Below are 21,940 nucleotides of genomic sequence, written 5' to 3'. Positions count from 1 at the left end.
ATGTATTCAATTTATTCATAAGTGAAGGCACCAGCATGGCTATCACAGCATCCTGCAGCGACATGCCATCCCATCTGCTATGCGTTTAGTTGGACGATCCTTTATTTTTCAACAGGATAATGACCCCAAACACCTCCTGTAATTTGGGCTATTTGACCAAGAAGTAGAGTGATGGAGTGCTGAAGCAGATGACCTGGCCTCCACAGTCACCGGACCTGAACCCAATCCAGATGGTTTGGAGTGAGCTGGACCGCAGAGTGAAGGCAAAGGAGCAACAAGTGCTAATAAACACCTCTGGGAACTCCTTCAAGACTGTTGGAAAACCATTTCAGGTGGCCACCTCTTGAAGCGCATTGAGAGAATGATGCCAAGAGTGTGCAAAGCAGTAATCAGAGCAAAGGGGGGCTATTTTATAGAAACTAGAATATAAAACATGTTTTTTTTTTGTTAATCACATAACTCCACATGTGTTCATTCATAGTTTTGATGCCTTCAGTGAGAATCTACAATGTAAATAGTCAGGAAATGAAGAAAATGCATTGAATGAGAAGGTGTGTCCAAACTTTTTGGTAGGCCGGGTGAGTTTGAAAAATTAATATTAAATCGGTATGATATATTTTTCTCTCATATAAATAATACACAGTGGTCTGAGCCTTTAATTTACAATTCACTCTAATAGTAACCTAGCAGTTATCCATAGCTGTTATTCTAGCACAGATCCATGTAGTTTAATGCTATAATATTAGAGAAAGTTCTACTTTTTTTTTTTTTATAAGAGATATCAATAAATAAATAAATAAATAATTATATATTATATATATTTTTACATTGGAGGGGTAGGGGGGTGAACTTAGAATTTTTAGAGGCACACTCAAAAAAGAGTGTACTGAGATTTTTTTTTTTGTTTTTTTTTTAATTACGATAACCAATAGTGTAGTTTTATTATTTTATGGCCATTCTCCTTATTACAAGCATTACAGATTGGCTCAGTAGCTAGCTAGGTACCTAACTTCCCTGAGGTGAAAGCATTTAAGGTGGAACGTAAAAAAATTAATAAAAGCTAATGAAAGCTAATTTCAGCTCCTTATTACAGAGGAATTAGGGAATGAACCATAATAATGAATTGCTGCACCACTTGCCACCTTTCTGAAGACAATGTCCTAAAGTTAACTAGGGCTATATATCTGTACTGGATGTTTAAAGGGGGTGTTCCAATTGTTAGGGGGAGGATTTCACCCCTTCCCCCCGTTACACTCGAAAACAAGGGTGAAATGGGACTGGACCCAAATGAACTCTCAAACTGTTCCCCTTAGTTTAAGTATGAGTCATCTCTTACCTGGGCTGGGGACCAAACACTTTAATGAGGAATATTATATCTTGGCTCCAAATAAAACATTATGGAAGCTTATTTCTGCCACTTGGTAAAAAAACAAGGTTCCTTCACTAAGTCATAATTATGAGACGCTACTAACTCGTAGCCTAGGCGCCGAGTGTTAGGGTATAGTGAGCGAGGGCGCCACCACGGCGTTGAGGACACGCCCGCGCGCGCGTGTCTACGCAGCGCTCCTCCTCCAGTCAGTCGGGAGGGTTCAGAAGGCGGTGATGATCAGCAGGAAACTGACACGTCTCTAAGGTAAACCCGGGCTTTTACCCGCGGTCCTGCTTCATCTGCAGCTTATTAAGACCTGCGTGGAGTAAATACTGAGTTTATGCATTACTGCAGCGGAGAAAAAAAGCCCAGGATGGAGATAATTTAGCTGGGTTAGCCAGGCTAAGCTACGGAAGGGCTTCTGGCTGCAGGAAATCCATTCATTCAGGTGGGAGCTGGGTTAGCTTAGCCTGCTAAAGCAGTTAGCCTGTCTGTTAAGGAACATATGCTGCAGATACCTTCACTCACTGCACTGTGTGTTCATTATTACTCTGCTTTAAAGATATTAGTCATTTAACGTGGTGTGTTACTGCAGGCTGGGACCTGAGATAGTGTTGTTTTGTAGCTAAAAGCAGAGTTACATTAATGCTAAGTTTAAATATACAGTTAACGTTAGATACCTGCATACACCTGCAGTTCCTGCCTCTTAACCACTAGTTAATTTTCAGAGGTTTTCACCTCGGCTGTGTTATCTAATGCTGTCCATACACTACACGACTTTGAAAAGACTCTGAAAAGACTTTTAACAGACTAAAGACTTTAGCAAAGACTGGGGATCAACTGCAACTATATTCTTTCTGAGATTATTTCCCATCATGCTTCTGGTGGAGTTTACATACAGTTTTAACATACAAATTTAATATAATGACTTTTAAGTGCTACCTGTGTTTAAAATACTGTACATATTAAAGTAAAAACCAAATAACTACGAAATGTGTTCTGTTTCAATATAAATATTTGTAAATATTCTTAATATTTGAAATATTTTTGCCGTGCGTAGCTCGCCTATTGGTTGTTGACATTGTTCATATCACTATTTGCGTGAGCCAAGTCTCAAGACTTATAAGATAATATTAAACACAGTTGATTTAATCTGAACACTAGGACGAAAAAAAAAAAGACTGACTAAAACCTTCAATCCTAACCACCCAGAGGTGGAAAGTAATGAATTACATTTACTCACATTACTGTAATTAAGTAGATTTTATGAGTAATTTGTAATTTTTAAAGTAGTTTTTAAAATAGGTAAATTTACTTTTACTCAAGTAGATTTTGACACAAGTAATCTACTTCGCTACATTGGAAAACTCACCGTTACTGAGTAAAAAAATAAAATGCTGGAAAAATTCTGAATTAAAAAAAATAATTAAACCAATAAGGGATGCGATTTGCTCCGTATTTCCATAAATGCCCAATCCACATATCTGACACTCACATCCACACTAAACCCCTCCTCCCTTCACCCTTCGCTCCTCTTTGTTTTTTTATTTAAAACAATATATTTTTTTTTACATCAAATAATTAAAAGTAACTATGTAACTTTTACTCAAATTAAAAAAATACTCTGGAAATTTGTCTGCGACAGTGAAATCACTTGAAAATCATTAGGTGTAAGGTCAGCATTACTATTTAACCAATAAATCCACTGTGAGACATGTTACAGCTGATAAAACACTAAAATGTGAAGAGTATGGGGATATAGCTAAAGGCGTGTTATAAAGAAGAAGCTCCAGGTTTCCTAGGTTCTCCTGAAGCTCCTGCAGACAACAGTACAGCACTGACAGCTCTTCCTGATCTTCAGGACACGTCCTCATGCCAACAGTACATCAGAAGGCTCTGGTGTGGTGTGGCGCAATGGCTAACGCCACACCCTACCAGTGAGCTACCCCATTAGACAAGACTCCTAACACTATGTTGACCACCTCTGTAACAGAAATAACCCTGTGAGTGCATTGCTTTTCAGTAATACATCATCATAAATTATTTAATTCTGTAGCACTTGATGCTTTCAATACTGTATATTAGGGACGTGCCTTACCAAACTGTACACAATACTACTGCCAAAAACTACATATTGTGATATCGCAATATTCTTTAAAGCGGTTTTGCTATTTACCGTATTTAAATGAAATAGTTTACAGTTTAAATGCATGAACTAAATAATCTGCACTTTTGTTTTGTGGTAAATTTTAGTTGTTACTGTACTTTATTTTATTTTGTTAGACTAAAATTATTTTATTTAAAATTAGGGACTTGGTAAGCTACTGGTTAGAAAATAGACTGAATATATGAAACTTTTTATTTCTTTATACTCTTATTCATTCTAAATAAAGCTAATGTTTATTTATTTTTGTTGCATAGCTTTAGTAGCACTTGTTATTAGTAAGTGTATACGTGTATGTTCTTCACAAAAAAAAAAAAAAAGACAAGCAGGAAGTTCAATAAACCTGCAGACCTTGTAATTTCAGAAGAGGGAGAGAAATCTCAAGAATGTGCTTTAAGAAATTAGTAGAACATATGCAACTGAGATAAAAAAAAAATAAATAAAAAAAATAAAATAAAGGCTGTTTACAAATGAATTTATAAAATATTACATTCATGAGTTCTTTCATTGAAACAACTGCATGTCAGTCACATTGCTCCCTCTAGTGGACAGAAACACAGTTAAAGTATGTTTTTGACAATCTTATACATACATACATACATACATACATACATACATACATACATACATACGTACATGCATATATTATTCCTTTAGTCATTTTTTGCCTAAATGACACTAGTGATTTTTTACTAACAGCTCATATTTAGAATCTGTCCTGTAGTTTTCTCTAGTAGAAAATCTGATTTAAAATGTTGTACTAGTTAAAGTATCAGATTTACAGCTCTATTAAGTCATTTTGACTGGTCACATTAAAAAAGAAATAGATAGATTGATACGCCATCCACTAAATAAGACTAATTTAAATTACTTTTATAGTGAGGATCACTTTTTAACTTTTAATCACAAATTTTAATAGTTGTTAAATTCGATTTTCTACTGGGAAAAAACTGACTGACAGACAGACAAGGTTATTGATATGAGTAAAAATAAAAATAATATTTCAATATATTTAGGAGAAATGGCAATATACAGAACAATATGATGAAAAAAAGCATAAAAAATGTATAATAATAATGTATCAGTATGTATTGTATATTTAATTGTAAATATTTTACTGTGTATTTAAGTTATGTTGTTTCTTAAACTGTGATCATTTACAGTCTGTCCTGAAACCAAACCTTTCCCACACTTTCTTTTTTGAGAAAATCTGGTAATCTATGTTACAGACACGATTTTATGTACACGAATTTTATGTATATCCATATTTGCTTTATATACAAGTCAGATTGCTATTGGCATTTTACAATTAAACAGCTTGCCATTTCTCGTTGTCTGTGCTTTTACAATGAAAATTAGAGTAAGATGAAGCCTTTTTGTTTTCTGTATTCATACTAAAAGTGAGACTCCTACAGTGTATATATTACTGGAGAACCTGTACTGAGGTCTCAACTCAACATTTTAATAAATAATCTTGCATTCCTCTACTCTGTATGAAACTGTATATTTTCTCAGACAGGTCAGGACAGGTCAAGGGAAGGATGGGAAGGCAGAGGAAGAGGAATGTGACGGGTGATGGAGTTCCTCACACACGGAAAGAGGAGAAACCCGCTCTGCCGAGTCGCAAGGAGAAAAAAAAGAAGACTGACATCGGCAAGGTTTTCATCAACATCTCCATCGCCTTGTGCATTTTCAGCCTCGCCTGGTTCTTTTATGCCCTGTATATGCGCTCATCCTTGGCCAGGAGAGTAGTGACCCTGCACCCTTCATCACGGGTTTTAGACTCGAATAGCACCAGTGCTGCCGTGTCCCCGGAGAGGTTTTGGGGCACCTATCGGCCACAGGTGTACTTTGGGATGAAAACAAGAAGTCCAAGGTCTGTTGTGACAGGTATGGATTTTATAGACTAGTTTAAAGCTATATTCCATGAATTAAATATGTAATGTAAACAATATAGTGTTTCTGCAACATGCATTTTTCAGCAGTGTCCAGTTGCTTCTTGCTGGGATGCTAACAGCTGCATTAAAAAGCCAGGTTTTAGCTGGGATGCTAGCGGAGACAGCAGCCGGTCTCGGCTGGACTGGAGGAGTTTAGCTGCAATGTTAGCAGCTGGGCTCAAACAGATTAAACATGCCACAGACACAGCTGAGTTAAAGTGGTTTATCTGCAATGCTAACAGCTTTTTTTAGCTGGAATACTCGCTGATAGTTGATGAGAGGGCAGAGTACGTGTGATTGTCTTCTCACGGCCCTGTGGCTGTCGTTAAGCTAACTCTGGTGTATTTTTGGCTTCGTGCTCTGTCTTTGCGTTTTTTTTTTTCCCCACTGAATTTTCTGGCCATTCCTACTTATTTGTTAATGTAATGTACCATATTAATCCCACCTCATCAGTGAGATGTCATTGTGTTTGTCTGCGGCTCCTCAGGCTTGATGTGGATGCGTCAGTTCTCTGAAATGGATGTGAACCTTCGGCACACGTGCGAGCAGGGCGACCGCTTGCCGGGCTATGGCTGGCTGATGCACGACGGAGTCAACTTTGGTGTCCAGGAGATCCATGACAACGATTTTACCCTCACAACAGAGTTTGTGAAGCGAATGGGAGGGGAGCATGGAGGCGACTGGACCTGGAGGATCACTGCCAAACAGCATGTAAGCAGAACAGAGGAAAATAATTGTCTTTGTATCTTTGTACTTCTGTACAGATCAGCAGAGCTATGATGTTCACACAACGGGTGAAAGTGTCCCAAATCCAATGTTAATTTTAGGCTGTTTACACTATTATATTAATGTGACCCATATCTAACATTCGTCTGAACACTGTTTGTGCTGTGTAACTGATGCGCATGCACAAAACAACATTTTCATGTGAACTTCATGTGAAGTTTCGGTTTCATGCATGTCAGTATCTTAAGAGCTATGAATGAGTTCAGACTGACAGCTGGGATTAAAAAAACGGTTGCGTGAACATAGCTAAATTCTCTTTAAAGTCCACTTCTCCAAATTTACTGGTAAAAATTTTTCAGTTGACCTTACCATGACTCTTTCCAGAGCTCTGCCCCCCAAGCTCCTGTCATCTCGCTGATGTTCTACGCGGCTGCAGATACTCAGGGTTCCCTGCAGGCTCACGTGGAAGAGAGAAGTCGTCTGAGTTCTGTCACCGGAACTTCGGAAGAACTCGGAAACTTCAAGATCACTTTCCGCAAACCCACTGCTGGAGGGGCTGCTAGCGGCAAATATGCCAGGTATGCCAGCAATGTTCTATATTCACAGGCATTTCAAGAAAGTTACATTTTCACACCTAGAAAGCGGTCCAGCTTTAGAATAGTTCAGTGAGTGTTAACTCATTAGGTGTGACTTGATATATAACATACCCACGCTAAAAAAAAAAAAAAAGTCTTTTTTTATTTAAGTCTGGACTTAAATTTGACCTGGAATTTCCTCAATAAATGGATTTTCTGCAGTAAGATTGTAAAATAAAATAAAAAATGGTTTCTAAAATAACAAGGGATGTCCCTGTCTGATCCAGTGGACTATTTAATGGACTAGGTGCCGGCTGTTTTAATCTTAATCCAGTTCAGAGCACCGTCTGGTGGACTAAGGAGATTTCTCAGATGGTAAACCCAAGAGTTAAGCTATTGCAGAAATGCTTTTGTAAACAAGCATCGAACAGCACGTTGAGAACCATGTGGAGGCTAATGCTAATATAGACTTAAAAACATTCTACAGACTACAGATATCGCACACACAAAGTGACTTGACTACAGACAGGGTAATGTTGTAGAAGCTGAATGGTAGATTCAATCACTCATACTGGATTATAAGATATTAAACACACCATAAAACGTGATTAAAATAAACAGCTTACTAACTAAGTCAGTCTTATTGTCACATTTTTTTAAACTGTTACTATGTAAATAAATAAATGTGATTTTGTTCAATATAAATCAGCAACACATCTTATTTAAACTGTGTGGCTGCAGTATTTGTACAAAAACAAAAAACGAATAGGATCAGTATTTTGTCGCGAAAGGACCACCCCTAACACCTAGTTCTATGTAGTGACAGACAATGAATAGCATTTGGCATGCAAAATCAAAATTGACCAGTAGAGTAAAGGGAAAAATATAGATATTTATAGTAAAGGACAATTCATGTTTATTTAATGTTCTATATCTTTTTTTTTTTTTTTCCTCAGCTATAATTACTTGCAGACGCTCAGCCCTGGACTTGACAGGCTGACAGACATAGTAAAGAACAGCCTCAATCGCAGGTTCGTTTTCCATCCCCCGTCTGGAGAAAAAAGACCTTACATCGCCGTGGATTCTTACAAGCCTCCTCCCCACCAGCAGCAGCAACAACAGAAAGATGGCCGCATAGAGAGTGACTTTCTTGTGCATCAGGTTACCGTCCAGACCCCCTTTCAGATTGAGGTTTTGTTTGAGAGCGGAAGCTTTCACGACCGGCCCAACCAGCTGGTGGGCTCAGTCCTGACTGAAGAGCTGGAGAAGAGGAAGGTAGCTTTTGACGAAAAGTTTGAGACGACTTTTGGGCTTCAGACCAAGGGGTTCGCTCCATCCCAGGTGAAGTTCAGCAAGGCTGCTTTAAGTAACATGGTTGGAGGGATGGGATACTTCTTTGGGCAGTCTGTGGTCCAGTCTGTTTATAATGAGCACCCCTTGCTGTACCCTGAGGGTGCTTTGTTCACTGCCGTGCCCTCCCGCTCTTTCTTCCCAAGGGGCTTCCTGTGGGACGAGGGCTTCCACCAGATTCTCCTGAACAGATGGGACCCGCAGGTCACGCGGGAGGCTGTGGCACACTGGCTGGACTTGATCAATGTGGAAGGTTGGATCCCACGTGAGCTGATCTTAGGCGACGAGGCGCGCAGCAAGGTCCCGTCGGAGTTTGTGGTGCAGCGAAATGAGAATGCGAACCCCCCTACAATGTTCCTGCTCTTAGAGGAGCTGGTTGAGCAACTGGAGACCCAGCGAGATTTGCCACTTTATGAGGAAACTCTAAAATTCCTGCGCAGGCTCTTCCCCAGGCTGCAGACGTGGTTCGAGTGGTATAATACCACTCAGGTTGGTCCCTTGCCAAACTCGTACCGTTGGCGAGGCAGAGACAAGGACACCAACCTGTTCCTCAACCCAAAGACCTTAACGTCCGGACTGGATGACTACCCACGTGCCTCGCATCCGTCTACAGAAGAGAGGCACGTCGACCTGCACTGCTGGATGGTGCTGTCGTCGAGGATCATGCGAAATATAGCTCAACTGCTTGGCGAGCCCCATCAGGAGTATGAGCGCACTCACCTAACACTGAACGACAACAACCTCCTGAATGAGCTGCACTGGTCCGAACAGCACCGTGCGTTCTGCGACTACGGAAATCACACCCAGGCTGTGTCGCTACAGCAGGAAAAAGTGTTCGTGCCACCTGGACAGCCGAGGCACCAGTTCCCAGTGGCACGTCTGGTGCGTTACGTACGTAAAGCTCCTAAGCTACAGTATGTGAATGCTCTCGGCTACGTTAGCCTGTTCCCCTTCCTGCTTCATGTACTGACCCCTGATTCCCCAAAGCTGCAACACGTGTTAAGGGACATTCGGGATCCCGACCGCTTGTGGACGCCCTACGGCCTCCGATCGCTCTCTCGTGCAGATCCCCTCTACATGAAGCGCAACACTGAGCATGACGCCCCCTACTGGCGTGGAGCTATATGGATCAACATCAACTACCTGGCAATACGGGCACTGCACCACTACAGCAGCGTGGAGGGACCTTACCAAGAAGACGCTGCGTCCCTGTATCAAGAGCTCAGGACTAATGTCATTAATAATGTTTACAAGCAGTACCAGGAAACTGGCTACATCTGGGAACAATACAATGACAGCACAGGCAGGGGGCAGGGCAGCCACCCGTTCACAGGCTGGTCTGCTCTGACTGTGCTCATTATGTCTGAACAGTACTGATTCATCTGCATTTTCACGATTCAGTGTTCTATTATCAAGCAGCTAAAAAAATGTGCCATTAATTGTCTCAGCAAACATTATCTGTGATTGACTAAATGTTTAACTATGTGAAAATTCGAGAAAACCTCTCTTTAAGTGCAATCACTGGATACCAGAGATCAAGATCAAGATCTCGCTTCAGCAAACAGACTATTTTATAAGTATGGAGGAAATTTTATAAATCAGACTTTCTATAAAATGGATGTATTGCAGAAACGTTTCTCCTGTAAAGCCAACTGAACGACAAGTCATTCCTCAGGTGTGAATTGCCACGGGCTTTGTGAGTGTTCCAGAATGTGCAGACAAAAGAATTTAATGTAATCGAACCGTAATTATGCAGTGCAGTCTTTTTGTTGCAGAATTCGGGCGTGTTCAAAGGAATAAATCAATAACTTCCTACAAGGTCTTTCTTCAGTTTAATTGAGTTCTGTACTGAATGCCAAAAACTTCAACCCAGCACAAGCAGCCATTCAAACAAGGTTTGTCATGTTCTTTGAAAAATGTCCTTCGGGTGTCGCAGTGTTTCCCATTAGAATCTTGGTAATATTGACATAAATAATAAATAGTAGTGCCATGGCGTTGCAGGCATGTTTTTTTTTTTTTTTTTTTTGGAATGACTGCATGAGCTCAATGCCCAGGCTAAACAATTATTTGAGGAACTTTCTTTGTCATGCTTCCTAGGCCTGTCAAATAAATTACATTATAGACTTATTTTTATTTATATTGTACAATAAATAGACACATTCTCAATAACCTCAAAAAAATTCTGTTGACATTAATATTGACCATTGTCTTTATTTAGCAAGAAGAACCCATTAAATAATCCGGTATGTCATTTAAAAATTATTTTTTTTATTTTGTCTTTCATTTATTTTAGATATTTAAACATTTTATTTGAAAGGTACGTACATGGGGGCTTCATAACGCTTTTAATATACATAACTCATATTTTTTAATATACATAACTCATATATTTTATATAAGCATTATTTAAATATTTATGAACAGCTTATGCCATTACTCGCAACATGACATAAGACTTTGGATAAAATGGTATGGTATTGGTATAACATGTATTATTGAATATTATATATAAAACTTTATAGGTATAGTTTATGTAAGGGAAAAATGTTATTTCAGGCATTAACCCTTTCAGACCCTGTGTCCATTACATTGGACATCATGTATTTTCTATTTTTTTTTTAATGTTTTGTTGCACATAACACCAATTGAGACCTGTTTTAATCAGATTGGACTATAAACAAGCCAAAGAAAAAGTTTATAAACCAAGGAAACAATAGCTTAGCCCCGCCCACTGCACGGAAGAAAAATCAAGCACTAGAGCCAAAGAGGTTAAAAGAGATAATTTTTACTAGTTGTATGTAATTTAGAACACTTTATTCTCTTTAATATTTGAGTCTTCCTTAGTGTGCATTGCAGACAGAAAACAGCACTATTATTAGTAGTAATAATATGTTTTAACACTGGCAAATAGCTCAGGTTTGAAAGGGTTAAAGCTTCATAGAACTTTTTATTCATAAAAATCCAAAAAATTCCTCTGTATAAGGACCCTTCAAATGAAGTGTAAAAACTCATTTTTATGCACTAAATGTTCTTAATAGTAATATAAAAAAGTGCAGTTGCATTATTATGCTGTATTATTTGTATTTTTTGATCAGTGGCAATGAATGATCTTGCATTTATTTATTGGACCGCTGGTTATTCAAAATAGTAAAACTGCAATATATAAAATAATATATAACAAAAAATATAACCTTGTATTAAATTAGTACTTTTAATAAATAATTTGTAATATTTCCAAATATATACATATGTATTGCACAATAGGCTACATAAGGTACCGAGCAAACATACCTATTTTTGTTTTTACTAGCAACTTCTACTTTTCTTTGCTACAAGTTTATTAATCTGTTTATATATCAGTTTTATAATCTGTTTTATAATTCTCTTCTGTTGGGTGTAGCTATAGGTTAATACATATATTCACTGGATTTGTCAGTATTCGCTTTTTTTAGGAATAACCTGCTAGAGGGGTCCTAAATGTTTGTGTAACCCCTGTCAAGAAGCAGTGCACGCTGGGGGTTGTAGTGCAGCAGATTGAGAAATGGACAATATTAATAGAAAATATTTTTGAACTAATGTTATCTTTGACAAGGTTTGGTTTAGGTTTGACAGTAATAGTAAAAATAGTGAAAAATAGTGAAATCAGGACGGTAAAGATACTGGAAGCTACAGATTATCAGTCTATCACATTTCACAATGAACAAGCTGGCGATCTGAGTCCAGCCCGTGACATTGTCTCACCGCACACAGATGAAGGCCGGCAGCTGACGTCAGCCTGGCAAGGTGTATTGTTTCTGTTGCACGTAGTTTCCATGGAGAGTCGTTGTGTGGATCAGAGACCGGTTTGGTCACTGGTTTGCACTGAACTGCCCGTGGATGGCAAAGCTGGAACAGGGGGATAGTTCCACATGTCCCCCCCTGTCTCCTGTGCTTCCCCTGCTTCCCCCTGCTTTACTTAGAAGGCATCTCTTTCAGGTGAACTTTTCCAGCTTCAGTCTTTTCTTTCACTCCACGATGTTCACGTGCCCCCTGTGCCCGCATCGCAGAAGGAGCGAGGAGCCATCTCTTTTATACCTCCAGTTTGAATAGATGCAGAGGCAGCGCTTGGTGCTGGAAGGTTACAGCGCTATAAATAGGCCTGCTCTCTGGCAGCTGAGCTGCAGCTTTTAAACAGCAAAATAACTGTACGCTCTTTATGCTCCCTGACTTTATATCTGTTGAATAGATATGAAATCTTACACAGGCACGGACCTATCGTTTGCCGTCGTTACGCTGTATTATTAACGGCGCTCTTTATGCTGTCGATTGGAGTTGTGATGGAAACTGTTCATTTTATGTCAGTTGATCATTTCATATTTCGCACATGAACAAAAGCAAGGGGTGACTTTTCATTAAGGCACTTTTTATTTAATATATATATATATATATATATATTTATGTAATATTATTTAAAAAAAATATTTCCCACTTTCTCCCCAATTCACACAGCCAATAACCTAAACCACGCATTAGGACTCCCCCTATCACTAATGATGCACCAACACACCAGGAGATTGAAGACTAACACATGACTCCTCCGATACATGTGAAGTCAGCCACCGCTTCTTTTCCAGCTGCTGCTGATGCTGCATTGCCGAGTAGGAAAGCGCTCGGAGGAAAGCGCAGCAACTCGGTTCTGATACATCAGCTCACAGACGCAGCCTTGTGCTGATCAACCCTTTGGAGTGATGTGGGGAGAGAGTGCCATCTACCCACCCAGAGAGAGCAAAGCCAATTGTGCTCTCTCAGGGCTCCGGCTACATGAACAGGATTTGACAGGACCACTCAGAGCCCTATGTAATAACACTGTTAAATGTGATAAATTAAGTTCCTTAATTAGTTTGAGCTCCTTGTAGGTTTTTTAGCACTCATGTTTCCCAGTCAAAAAAGTAATTTTGTGAAGTGCATTTACTGTGGACCTCTAATTTGCTCTACACTGCCTGGGTAGGTTGAATTTACATAAAAAACAAAAAAAATTGAGGAAATCGGTTGACTTAACATTTTTAAGTAATGTTTACTGAACTTGAATAATTAAAAATACAATTTTATGTTGAATACTGGGGGTTGCAGTGCAGCAGATTGGGTCTGGACAAGTCTGGTCCAAGTTTATTTACTGTTTACTATATTATATTGTATTAATCACAATATAGTGCTCATTTATGCTTTTTTATTATATCAGATATGTACTTGCATAGTAATTCTACAAAATATATTGTCAGGTAAAAAAATAGATTTGTATTTAATCTTCTTTTAAATGCTCATTGAAAATTAGAAGGAGAAAGAAAACTGCTGTAGAATTAACAGTAAAGCGCACAGCCAACACAAAGAACAGCTCAAAATCTTATTACTCAATCTTACAGCCTACAAGATCGTGGCCAGGTAGTTAATAATAACTATAACTAATAATCTACAAGTTTACCTAAGGTTGCATTGGGAGAATGACTACACACTGAAGGTGTCAGAAACTGAGGGAACACACCCAGTAAACTTATACACAGTGTCAGAATCTCAAGTGGCTCCAAATGCTGTAACTCAGTAAGTGGGTAATGTTGGGAAATGTTCCATAATTTGAGTTAAAAAACATTTTTGGGGATTATAGTGTACCTCACTTTACTTCACTCTGACTAATAATGCACTAATAATGTTATCACTGATTTGTTGATGTGTATCAGGAAAAGGTTTATCGCAATAACGATAAAAAAAAAATATGATTTATCTTACAGCCCTACGTTATGCAGAGTAAGCTCGAGTTTATGCGTCAGGAATGTTGCACTCGTTGTCGTCACTATAAACACGAACCTGAGACGTCACTCCGTATCCACCCTCTGTTTACATCAGCGGAGTTCTGCTGGTAGAGCCTTAGGATGATCAACAAAGTGCTTGACCTTTGCAGGGAATGGAATAACTAAGGGAAACTGTCATGGGAGCATTAAGATATAAGCTGAATCCACTTTCCCTTCCCCGGTGTCACAACAATTCGCAGCCCCTCACTCCTTCACACAGAAACCTGCATCCCCTCGCAGCATGCCCCCGTTTGAAATGCGCATCTCGGCCTTTGTAGTATGTGGCTGATCGGTGTGACTAAAGCATTCATTGCGCAATCCTGCTCCCCTTCCATAGACCCTTTCTCGCCGAGCAATGGGATAATAGCCAAAACAGCATTAGTGGGATCTAACACACAGGCATAAATAGATGAGTCAGAGGGGCTCCATTTGCGCATTGATGAGATCCTGAGCCTGTATGCGCTTCTTTTGATCAGAGCGGTTGGGCCATATCTGGATGACTCACGGCTTTGGGGAACTGTCTCCTCCCCCTAATGGGGCAATTAATACATTATCTGCTCAAAGCGCTCTTCATCAATGAGAGAAACTTTTGAAAGATGTGAAAGAAGTGCTGAAGAAACAAGTGCCGAGGGTGCGGTTCCACTCAGCGCCGCCACCATGGCCAGAACAGTGCCTCTGCACTCTACAGTACTGGAACGTCATGTCTTCACACATGGGCTAGGTGGAGCTCTTTCGTTACGCTCAGAGAGAAGCCAGGATTTATTTGATTGAGTTCACCAGCTTTTAACACTCCAAATAAAAAAAGGAGACGAGGGGGAGAAAAAAAAGATTCAATGAAAAATGTGTCCTTCCTGCGATGTGTAATTTTGCAGAAAAGGACTTCATTATCGTTCAGTGCCGTTGCCATTTCAAGTCGGCAGTCTGAGTAAAGACAGTCCAGTAGACTCTTATTTCAGGTTGATACTCTCATCTTTTTATTTTCCTGTCTGCAGAGCTTTAACGACTTTTAAATTCGAGCAGTGGTAGCTCTTTCGCAAAGGAGAATATTGACGTATTTGCCAGGCAGCTATCAGGCCTTCAGCAATCCAGCAGTCCTCCCACATTGTTGTGCTTTGACGTTGCGGATCGGTGTGTAAAATGGAGAGAGCGTGGCTCACGGAGCCTCGTGGCTAAAGCCTGCCCTTTGTTTTTCCCCTGCAAAATGTTTTTCTCTCGTATCGTAAACACTTGTTACCTCAACGAGTTGGGGGGGTGATGTAATAGGTGGCGTGGTGACGCTTGCCGGCCTCCCTCTCTTGCTGCCTCAGGCTGCTAGCAGATGTCCCATGGGAGTTTCCGATTGAAAAATAGGCTACGTGTTCGCCGCAGAGCAGTGCATCTATCTACCTCTTTTGGGATAGAGACCAGCGTGCCATGGCTTACGCTCTCTCTCTCCCTCTCTCTCTCTTTTTCTCCTTTTGGTGCACGTTTGATTCCTTTTCTTTACTGCCTTTGGCATCCTTCCTTTCCTGAGTTGCTTGCTTGCTTGCTTTCCTTCCTCCCTCTTTCCCTCCCTCCCTGTAGGAGTCATCTTCATCGTGACCTCTGGAACCAGCTCTGCCGCTCTCTGCTCTCAGCCCAGTGCCCTCCAACCCCTTCTCCCCCGGAATGTCAACGCCCCCTGTGCCCAAGGGGCCACCGTCCTTACCATCCCTTCCATCCCCAAGCTTCTATCAGCTTGCACCGGCCTGGGTGAACATTATGTAAACCCGTGGCTATAAATAGCATTGCCCAGGATCTTTTGTCTTTACCTGCACACTCTTAGCCCAACAGTTTTATTTCTGGAGAGCATGTGGAAGCAGTGCCATGCAGAGGGCCCGTTACCATAGTTACTTGTGTTGGTGAGGAGAGAGAGCGAGCGAGAGAGAGAGAGGCGCTACATTCTTCGCCAGTTTCCTCGGAAAAGCAGCGATCTGTTTGTTTGAATAGGCTCGTCCCTTTTCACACTGCGGTTGAGCTGCAGAAAAGGTGATGAAACCACTGAAAGGCCTTTATTGAATTACCTTCATTGGGCCAATAGTTTTGAAGTCTGCTATGCGAGCCATTGTGCGGTGTAGAATGTTGCGGTCGGTTTCGACGTGCATCAATAGGAGAAGACAGACTTTGTTGCGAACGAGCCTTTTGCTTTTGAATAAGCAAAGCAAGCAAGCTGCGGTCATGTTTGTATTCTCGTCTTTATCTTTAGGACTGGAATAAGTTATCCTTAGCCCTGTCTTTATAAAGACCTCAAATCAAGACCATCACTGCTCGTGTACCAGCTGCATTCCCTTGCCACTGTATATATTATAAAACCGCAGGGATCGAGAGCCCTCCGTTTGTGGCGCGTCAGATAACTCCAGGTGGCTAAAGCTGGGTCACGTTTGGCCCGATGCCCCATACTGGAGCTGGGGTTTGCTCTGGAGCAGAGGTGGCTCCGGTTGTTAGGTGTGCGGGGGAGGTAAGTCAGGTGGTTCTTCGGGGCAGGCCAGGAAAGTGCTTTTTAGCCCTCCGCAGTCACGATCAGGAAGAGCAGCTCTGCTCCAGCCCCTCCCAGCCTGTGAGGCGAAGACGGGCGTCCGGGTACAGGAGTGGGCGAGCGGGGTGTATTTCTGGAACACAAGGGAAACCTGCAGCTCTGCGAATGGGGCTTCAGTACTGCATCGGGCTTCCCTAACCCTGCTCCCACACTGTGTAGAGATAGAGGAGGGAAGAAGGATGGAGAGACTATTCCTTCGGAAAGAACCACGCTTCCGTTTCTTTTTCTCTTTCTCTCTTCTTTCCTTGCTGGGGCTCTAGAGCTAGTATGTAACGGTGCGTGAAAAGAGGCAGAGATGGCTAGTGATTGGAAGGAGAGAATGAAAGAAAGAGAGAGTGAGGGAGAGAGAGAGAGAGAGAGAGAGAGAGAAGGAAGGGAAAAAAGCAACTTGGCAGCTGAGGCGAGTGTCTTGTATTTATAGTGAGTCGTGTTTCCGGCCGAGGTTTCACTCATGGTTCCTCGCCCAATCCCTTTTTGCGGTTTCTTAGAAGCTCCATTGTTCCCTCGGTTTGATGGAGATGAGCCTTCCTCCGGTGCCTTTAGGGGAATCGTAATGTGGGACATGTTGCAGGAATATGATGTGTGTGTGGGTGGGGGGGCTATGATTCCTCCTCTGCTGATAGAGCTCCAAAAAAATCTTCTCCCTTCTTACTTCTTCTTCTTCTTCTTCTTCTCACAGAAAATAAAAAAACGAACACAGCTGTGCACCAGCAGAAAAATAAATGCAGGGCCCAATTTCTACCTGCTCTAAATGTTCCTTCAAACAGACGTCTACCATCATCTTCTTTAGCAGAGCAGAGAGATCTTTACAGATACAAATTATGTCATTTTCTAGAAATAATGTAACTTGGAACAGCATAGGCATGTTCCAATAGGTGCTGTCGAGTACCATCGGGACAGAGTGCCATCGTACAACAGCACTAGATGCTTTGGATCAGGTGTTTTTTCAGATGTTCCATAGCCATGTAACTATGGAATCTATCACACATCAAATATAATGGAACATTATTTTCTCTCTGGTCCAGAACCCTACACTGATCTGTGAGATATGAATACAGGGTGACTTACATTGAATTTGGATATACATTTTCTCCTGGAATTGCTTTTTCGCTTGCATGGACAATTTTAGCCAGATGCTTCTGGTCACGATCATTACCACGCAAAGTTCTGTCCATTGGGGTGTTAATGTGTTCTACAATATAGCTCCAAACATTCTCCTCTCTCCTTACTTCTACTACTACTACTTCTCACAGAAGAAAATGAACATAACTGTGCACCAGCAAAAAAAAAAAAAAAAGCAGGGCCTATTTCCCACCCAATCTAAATATTTGGAGTATGATTTACTTGAAAAAAGGTAGGAAAGTTTTTCCACATAAAAACAGCAAGTAAATTGAACAGAGCATATATTCAAGTAATATTTACTCATAATTCTCAGTGTATGTAACTACAAATTTTTCAGTAAATGTTACTTTGCAACGATTCAATATTCAATTAGATTTTACTACAACAATGCAGCGCCACATTCTCCCATGACTTTTATGGTTTACTGAATAGTACTAAACAGCACTGAGTTAAAACTACTTAAGTGTTTAATTTGTCCTTTTTTAAAAAAAGATCTGTTTAGTCAAATTAACATTGAATCTTTTTTAGATTTTAACACACACTTTTTAGTATATTATTATTTAATTGCCAATACTGACAGTATACTACTGGAGCAATATATGAGTAAACTCAGTAAAGAGTGAACTCTGTAGCTCAAAGTCAGCATACTGTGATCACTAGGAACACAGAATAAAGTCAATGTGCTCTTAAAGCTCTACAACACTGAGACCTGCCAATCAACACGTATATTATAATTACTGCACGCCCAGGATAAGGTAGCTTTGGGCAACAGACAACACAAAGATGGTAAGTAAGGGAGAGGCCACATCCAATATGCAAATATATGGTACCAGGAGCCTATAGGAAGGCTGCATGAACCAACACTGATGAAAGACGCGTAGTGACTAAAAGTTAGTTTAAATCCCTTTTTTCATTGGCTCAACAAACATTTTTAAGTTTTCAGGTTGAAGTTCTCTGAACTCATTTTATTGAGTTGTTTTGGCCGATAACTTACTTGCAGTTTACTTGCAGTTTTCAGTTTTGCTTCTCAGACTAAAATTTACAAAGGTATTTGACGAAAAACAATTACAAAAACACCCAGTAGTGCATTTAATTGTATATGAAATTCTTAAGTAACTAGACTGTACTAGATTATTCTTGTAGATAGTACTTAAGTACATTTCATTAAATTTCAGAAAAACATTTTTTACAGTGCAATTATCATTTCTTTTGCTCTGCAAAATAGTGTTTTGGAAGTAGAATCCAGTAACTAGCCCAAAAGGCAGGGTAGTTGTTAAATTGGTTGGTAACAATAATGTAAGGGTACTTTCTCAGGCAGAGATTAGATCTAGTCTTGAACTACACAGTGTTTAAGTGAAGATTTTCCATTGAAAGGAAAAAGCAAGTTTATGACTAGGCCCTGTATAAAAAAAAAAACTGACCTTTAATGCCTTAATGTCACTAATTGAGAAGGAGAAGCCATGTAAAACACATACAATATAGAGTATCTTGTTTTATTTTCTGGTTAAAGGGCATAGACATGGTTTTGCTTGGTGTGCAATTTAAATGTATTCCATCTAATTATATATATATATATATATATATATATATATATATATATATATATATATATATATATATATATATATATATGTGTGTATTTGCTCATACATAGTTTCAAATATAAAATCCTATGAGATTTTTTTTTTTCCTGTCCCATGTTTCTGTCTGGACTGGCTGTAGAAACTTTTGACTGGGATTCCTGCCGTCTTGTTTTTTTTATCACTTAACTATAATGTTGTCATGTGACCACTAGATAGTACAGGCGGTGTCTCATATAGGCTCATATGAAGCTAAAGAATTAAGTATAATGGTGTATAGAAGCAGAAATGTAATGTCCACATATGAGGACGCTGGGTCTCAAGAGGGTAGGTAACTGTGCTGCACCACTCTGTGTTGCCTAATAACGTCTTGAATTGTATTATTTCAACTAGAGACCTTTTGCCTAAATGTAAAAATAAATAGAAAAAGCAAGGAAGCATTCAGGGCCGCCGCTCTGCATACGCAGACAACGCAGCCAGCGTTAGGCCTCAACCATTTTGCAGTTGCAGGGAGCCAAATTGACTGAGAATGAAATGTGTTGAAATTATGACATTATTAAATTTAAAACCCAATGTGAATTATTTATGATACACTCATCTTTTTTGTCTTTAAACATTGCATGGGGCACCTACTCTACTACTTAAAAGCGGCACGTTATTATTTTTGTGCATAATATAATGCCCCCACCCCTATTGCCTGAAATGGCACGGCTCGGTTTGCTCTGTTGGTTGTTGCCAGATGTGACATTTTCCAGTCAAATAAATAATCAAAAAATGCATGGAGGCGCTAAATCTTGCGCATGTTTAACCATTTTTAAAGTGTATGTGGCCATTCTATACAAAAACTTGCAAAAACTTGACCAGTTATGCTTAGGGCCTCCAAAACCTTAGCAGCGGCCCTGGAAGCATTACCTAACAAGAAACATACAGTCAAAGACAAGGTTAGTACAACAGACTTTTAATGTGGGAAGAAAGCAGTTCTCTTTTTTCTTCTTTAAACGTTTAATAATCTCTTCGAAGATGCTCTGATTGCCTTCAAACCAAACTGTTTCTAAAGCTAGCAACCGCACGCAAAAAAAAAGGAAAAAAAATTGAATGGACGTGATTAACGTTGCCTGAGTCAGGGTGACTGTACTGCCATTGGAAATAAAAATCACTTAAAAGAGCAGATGGGTAGCAAGTAACAGCTCTCCAGAAGGAGATGGTTGTAGATGCCAGACACCCTGTTTCCATTCTCTTAGGCACAGCAGCCTAGCAAACAGAACATTTGCATATTAGTAAACGGACATGATTATATTACAGAGCTGATATCCCTCTCAGCCTGGATGATACGTTTTTAGATGCTTCTTGGCTTAGACTTACTCAATTGTACCCTAGCGAAAACTGTACCTGTAGGAAAAACCTCACTTTTGCATCTTGTTTATAAAAATCACTATTCGCTAATCGCTAATCGCTTTTTTGGTTCAGAGAACTCATTGACCTGCATAGATTATAATATTTCCTGCCCCAAAACACATGATCCACTTCAACAGGTATGTAGAGATGTACACGTTTTCCCAGACAGGTAGGGAGTAAGCATGCATAATTTGTATTCACTTTAAGTATAAAATCTCAATTTAAAATGTTGCACAGTCTTTTAGACTGAGATGGTACAGGGATTAGATAAAATGAGACTACACTCCATTCCTGTCTGAGAAACTGCTCCATAAAATCATTCCTGAGGCAGACTGGGTGTGTTGGGGAAGGCCCGTCATGACAGTTGTTCTTTTAGGACGATAAACTGTGACCAAAATAATTGTGAAAAATTATAATATTGTCATTTTAGGACGTTATACCATTCATATAATGCTAATACACTGCTTTTTTATATAGTAATATTTGTTTGGCCAATAATTTCTGTTGCCAAACATTCTGTGCATCCATGATAGTGATGCAATTTTATGCTTTTAAATATCAATTCACTTTTTAAACCAATTTTAGACAAATAATTTTTATTTTGATGTCTGAAAGAATGATTGCAGTCATGTACATATAGTACCAATCAAAGATTTGAAGATTTGAACATAATTTCTTATTCAACAATACTTATATTTTATTTCATTATTTTTTTCCCCTACATTGTAAATTTAGGCTCTAAATTTGGGGTTAAGCTGTTAACTTGTGCTTTCTGAGGCTAGTAAATCTGATGAACTTATCCTGTGCAACAATCCTGTGAAAACTCTCGCTCTTCATTTCCTGGGGCAGTCCTGATGAGAGCCAGTTTCATCATAACGTTTGCTGGTCTTTGTGACTGCACGTGAGGATACTTTCAAAGCTCTTGACATTTTTCAGATTGACTGAGCGTCATTTCTTAAAGTATTTTTGTGTCTCTTTATGTAGCTTTTTTCTATTTAATTTTTTTCTTTGATGCTCTCAAACACATTAAGATGACAAAACATTTAAGTCATTAACTCTTGATGAGGCACAGCTGCTAATTGAAATCCTGACTCTACCTTTTAAAACTGAATGAAAAAATCCAACCAAGATATCCGGAGCTGTCATCTTAACAAGAGGTGCTTCTTTGAAGAATCTAAAACATAAAACATATTCTGGTATAACACTTTTGTTTACTAAACAATTCCATGTGTTTTTCTTCATAGTTTGAAAATAGCAGAAAAATATACAATAATGAAAAAACACTGAATTTAAGGTCTGTCCAAACTTTTGACTGGTCCTGTTTATTGAATGATAATTTGATAAAG

General features: G+C 39.5%; 1 protein-coding gene across 4 annotated transcripts; it reads left to right on the top strand.

Annotated features, from left to right (window-relative positions):
* The first annotated feature begins 1,555 nt into the window (after window positions 1-1,555).
* On the top strand, window positions 1,556-10,114 carry mogs (mannosyl-oligosaccharide glucosidase). 4 transcript variants are annotated; one of them, XM_022681813.2, is made up of 5 exons: window positions 1,556-1,633; window positions 5,049-5,423; window positions 5,958-6,181; window positions 6,581-6,774; window positions 7,728-10,114. In XM_022681813.2, exons 2-5 carry the CDS (start codon window positions 5,075-5,077, stop codon window positions 9,496-9,498), a joined length of 2,538 nt encoding a protein of 845 aa, XP_022537534.2. In that variant the 5' UTR covers window positions 1,556-1,633; window positions 5,049-5,074; the 3' UTR covers window positions 9,499-10,114. The 4 variants fall into 4 exon arrangements, with proteins under 4 accessions (XP_022537534.2, XP_022537538.2, XP_022537537.2 ...); XM_022681817.2 differs by having other exon boundaries at window positions 1,564-1,633; window positions 5,053-5,423; XM_022681816.2 differs by lacking the exon at window positions 1,556-1,633 and adding an exon at window positions 1,640-1,817 and having other exon boundaries at window positions 5,053-5,423.
* Window positions 10,115-21,940: the final 11,826 nt, after the last annotated feature.

The sequence above is a fragment of the Astyanax mexicanus genome, chromosome 25 (assembly GCF_023375975.1).
Source record: "Astyanax mexicanus isolate ESR-SI-001 chromosome 25, AstMex3_surface, whole genome shotgun sequence".
NCBI lineage: Eukaryota > Metazoa > Chordata > Actinopteri > Characiformes > Acestrorhamphidae > Astyanax > Astyanax mexicanus.
The sequence above is the reverse complement of the archived record's forward strand: the minus strand, read 5'-3'. Positions and strand labels throughout refer to the sequence as shown.

What these genes read in the sequence shown, in the direction of transcription:
- mogs (XM_022681813.2), top strand. Translation starts at nt 5,075, where the DNA reads ATGGGAAGGCAGAGGAAGAGGAATGTGACGGGTGATGGAGTTCCTCAC. An exon ending in TCCAAGGTCTGTTGTGACAG is followed by an intron (nt 5,424 to 5,957) that starts GTATGGATTTTA and finishes GCGGCTCCTCAG; the next exon opens with GCTTGATGTGGATGCGTCAG. An exon ending in GGATCACTGCCAAACAGCAT is followed by an intron (nt 6,182 to 6,580) that starts GTAAGCAGAACA and finishes GACTCTTTCCAG; the next exon opens with AGCTCTGCCCCCCAAGCTCC.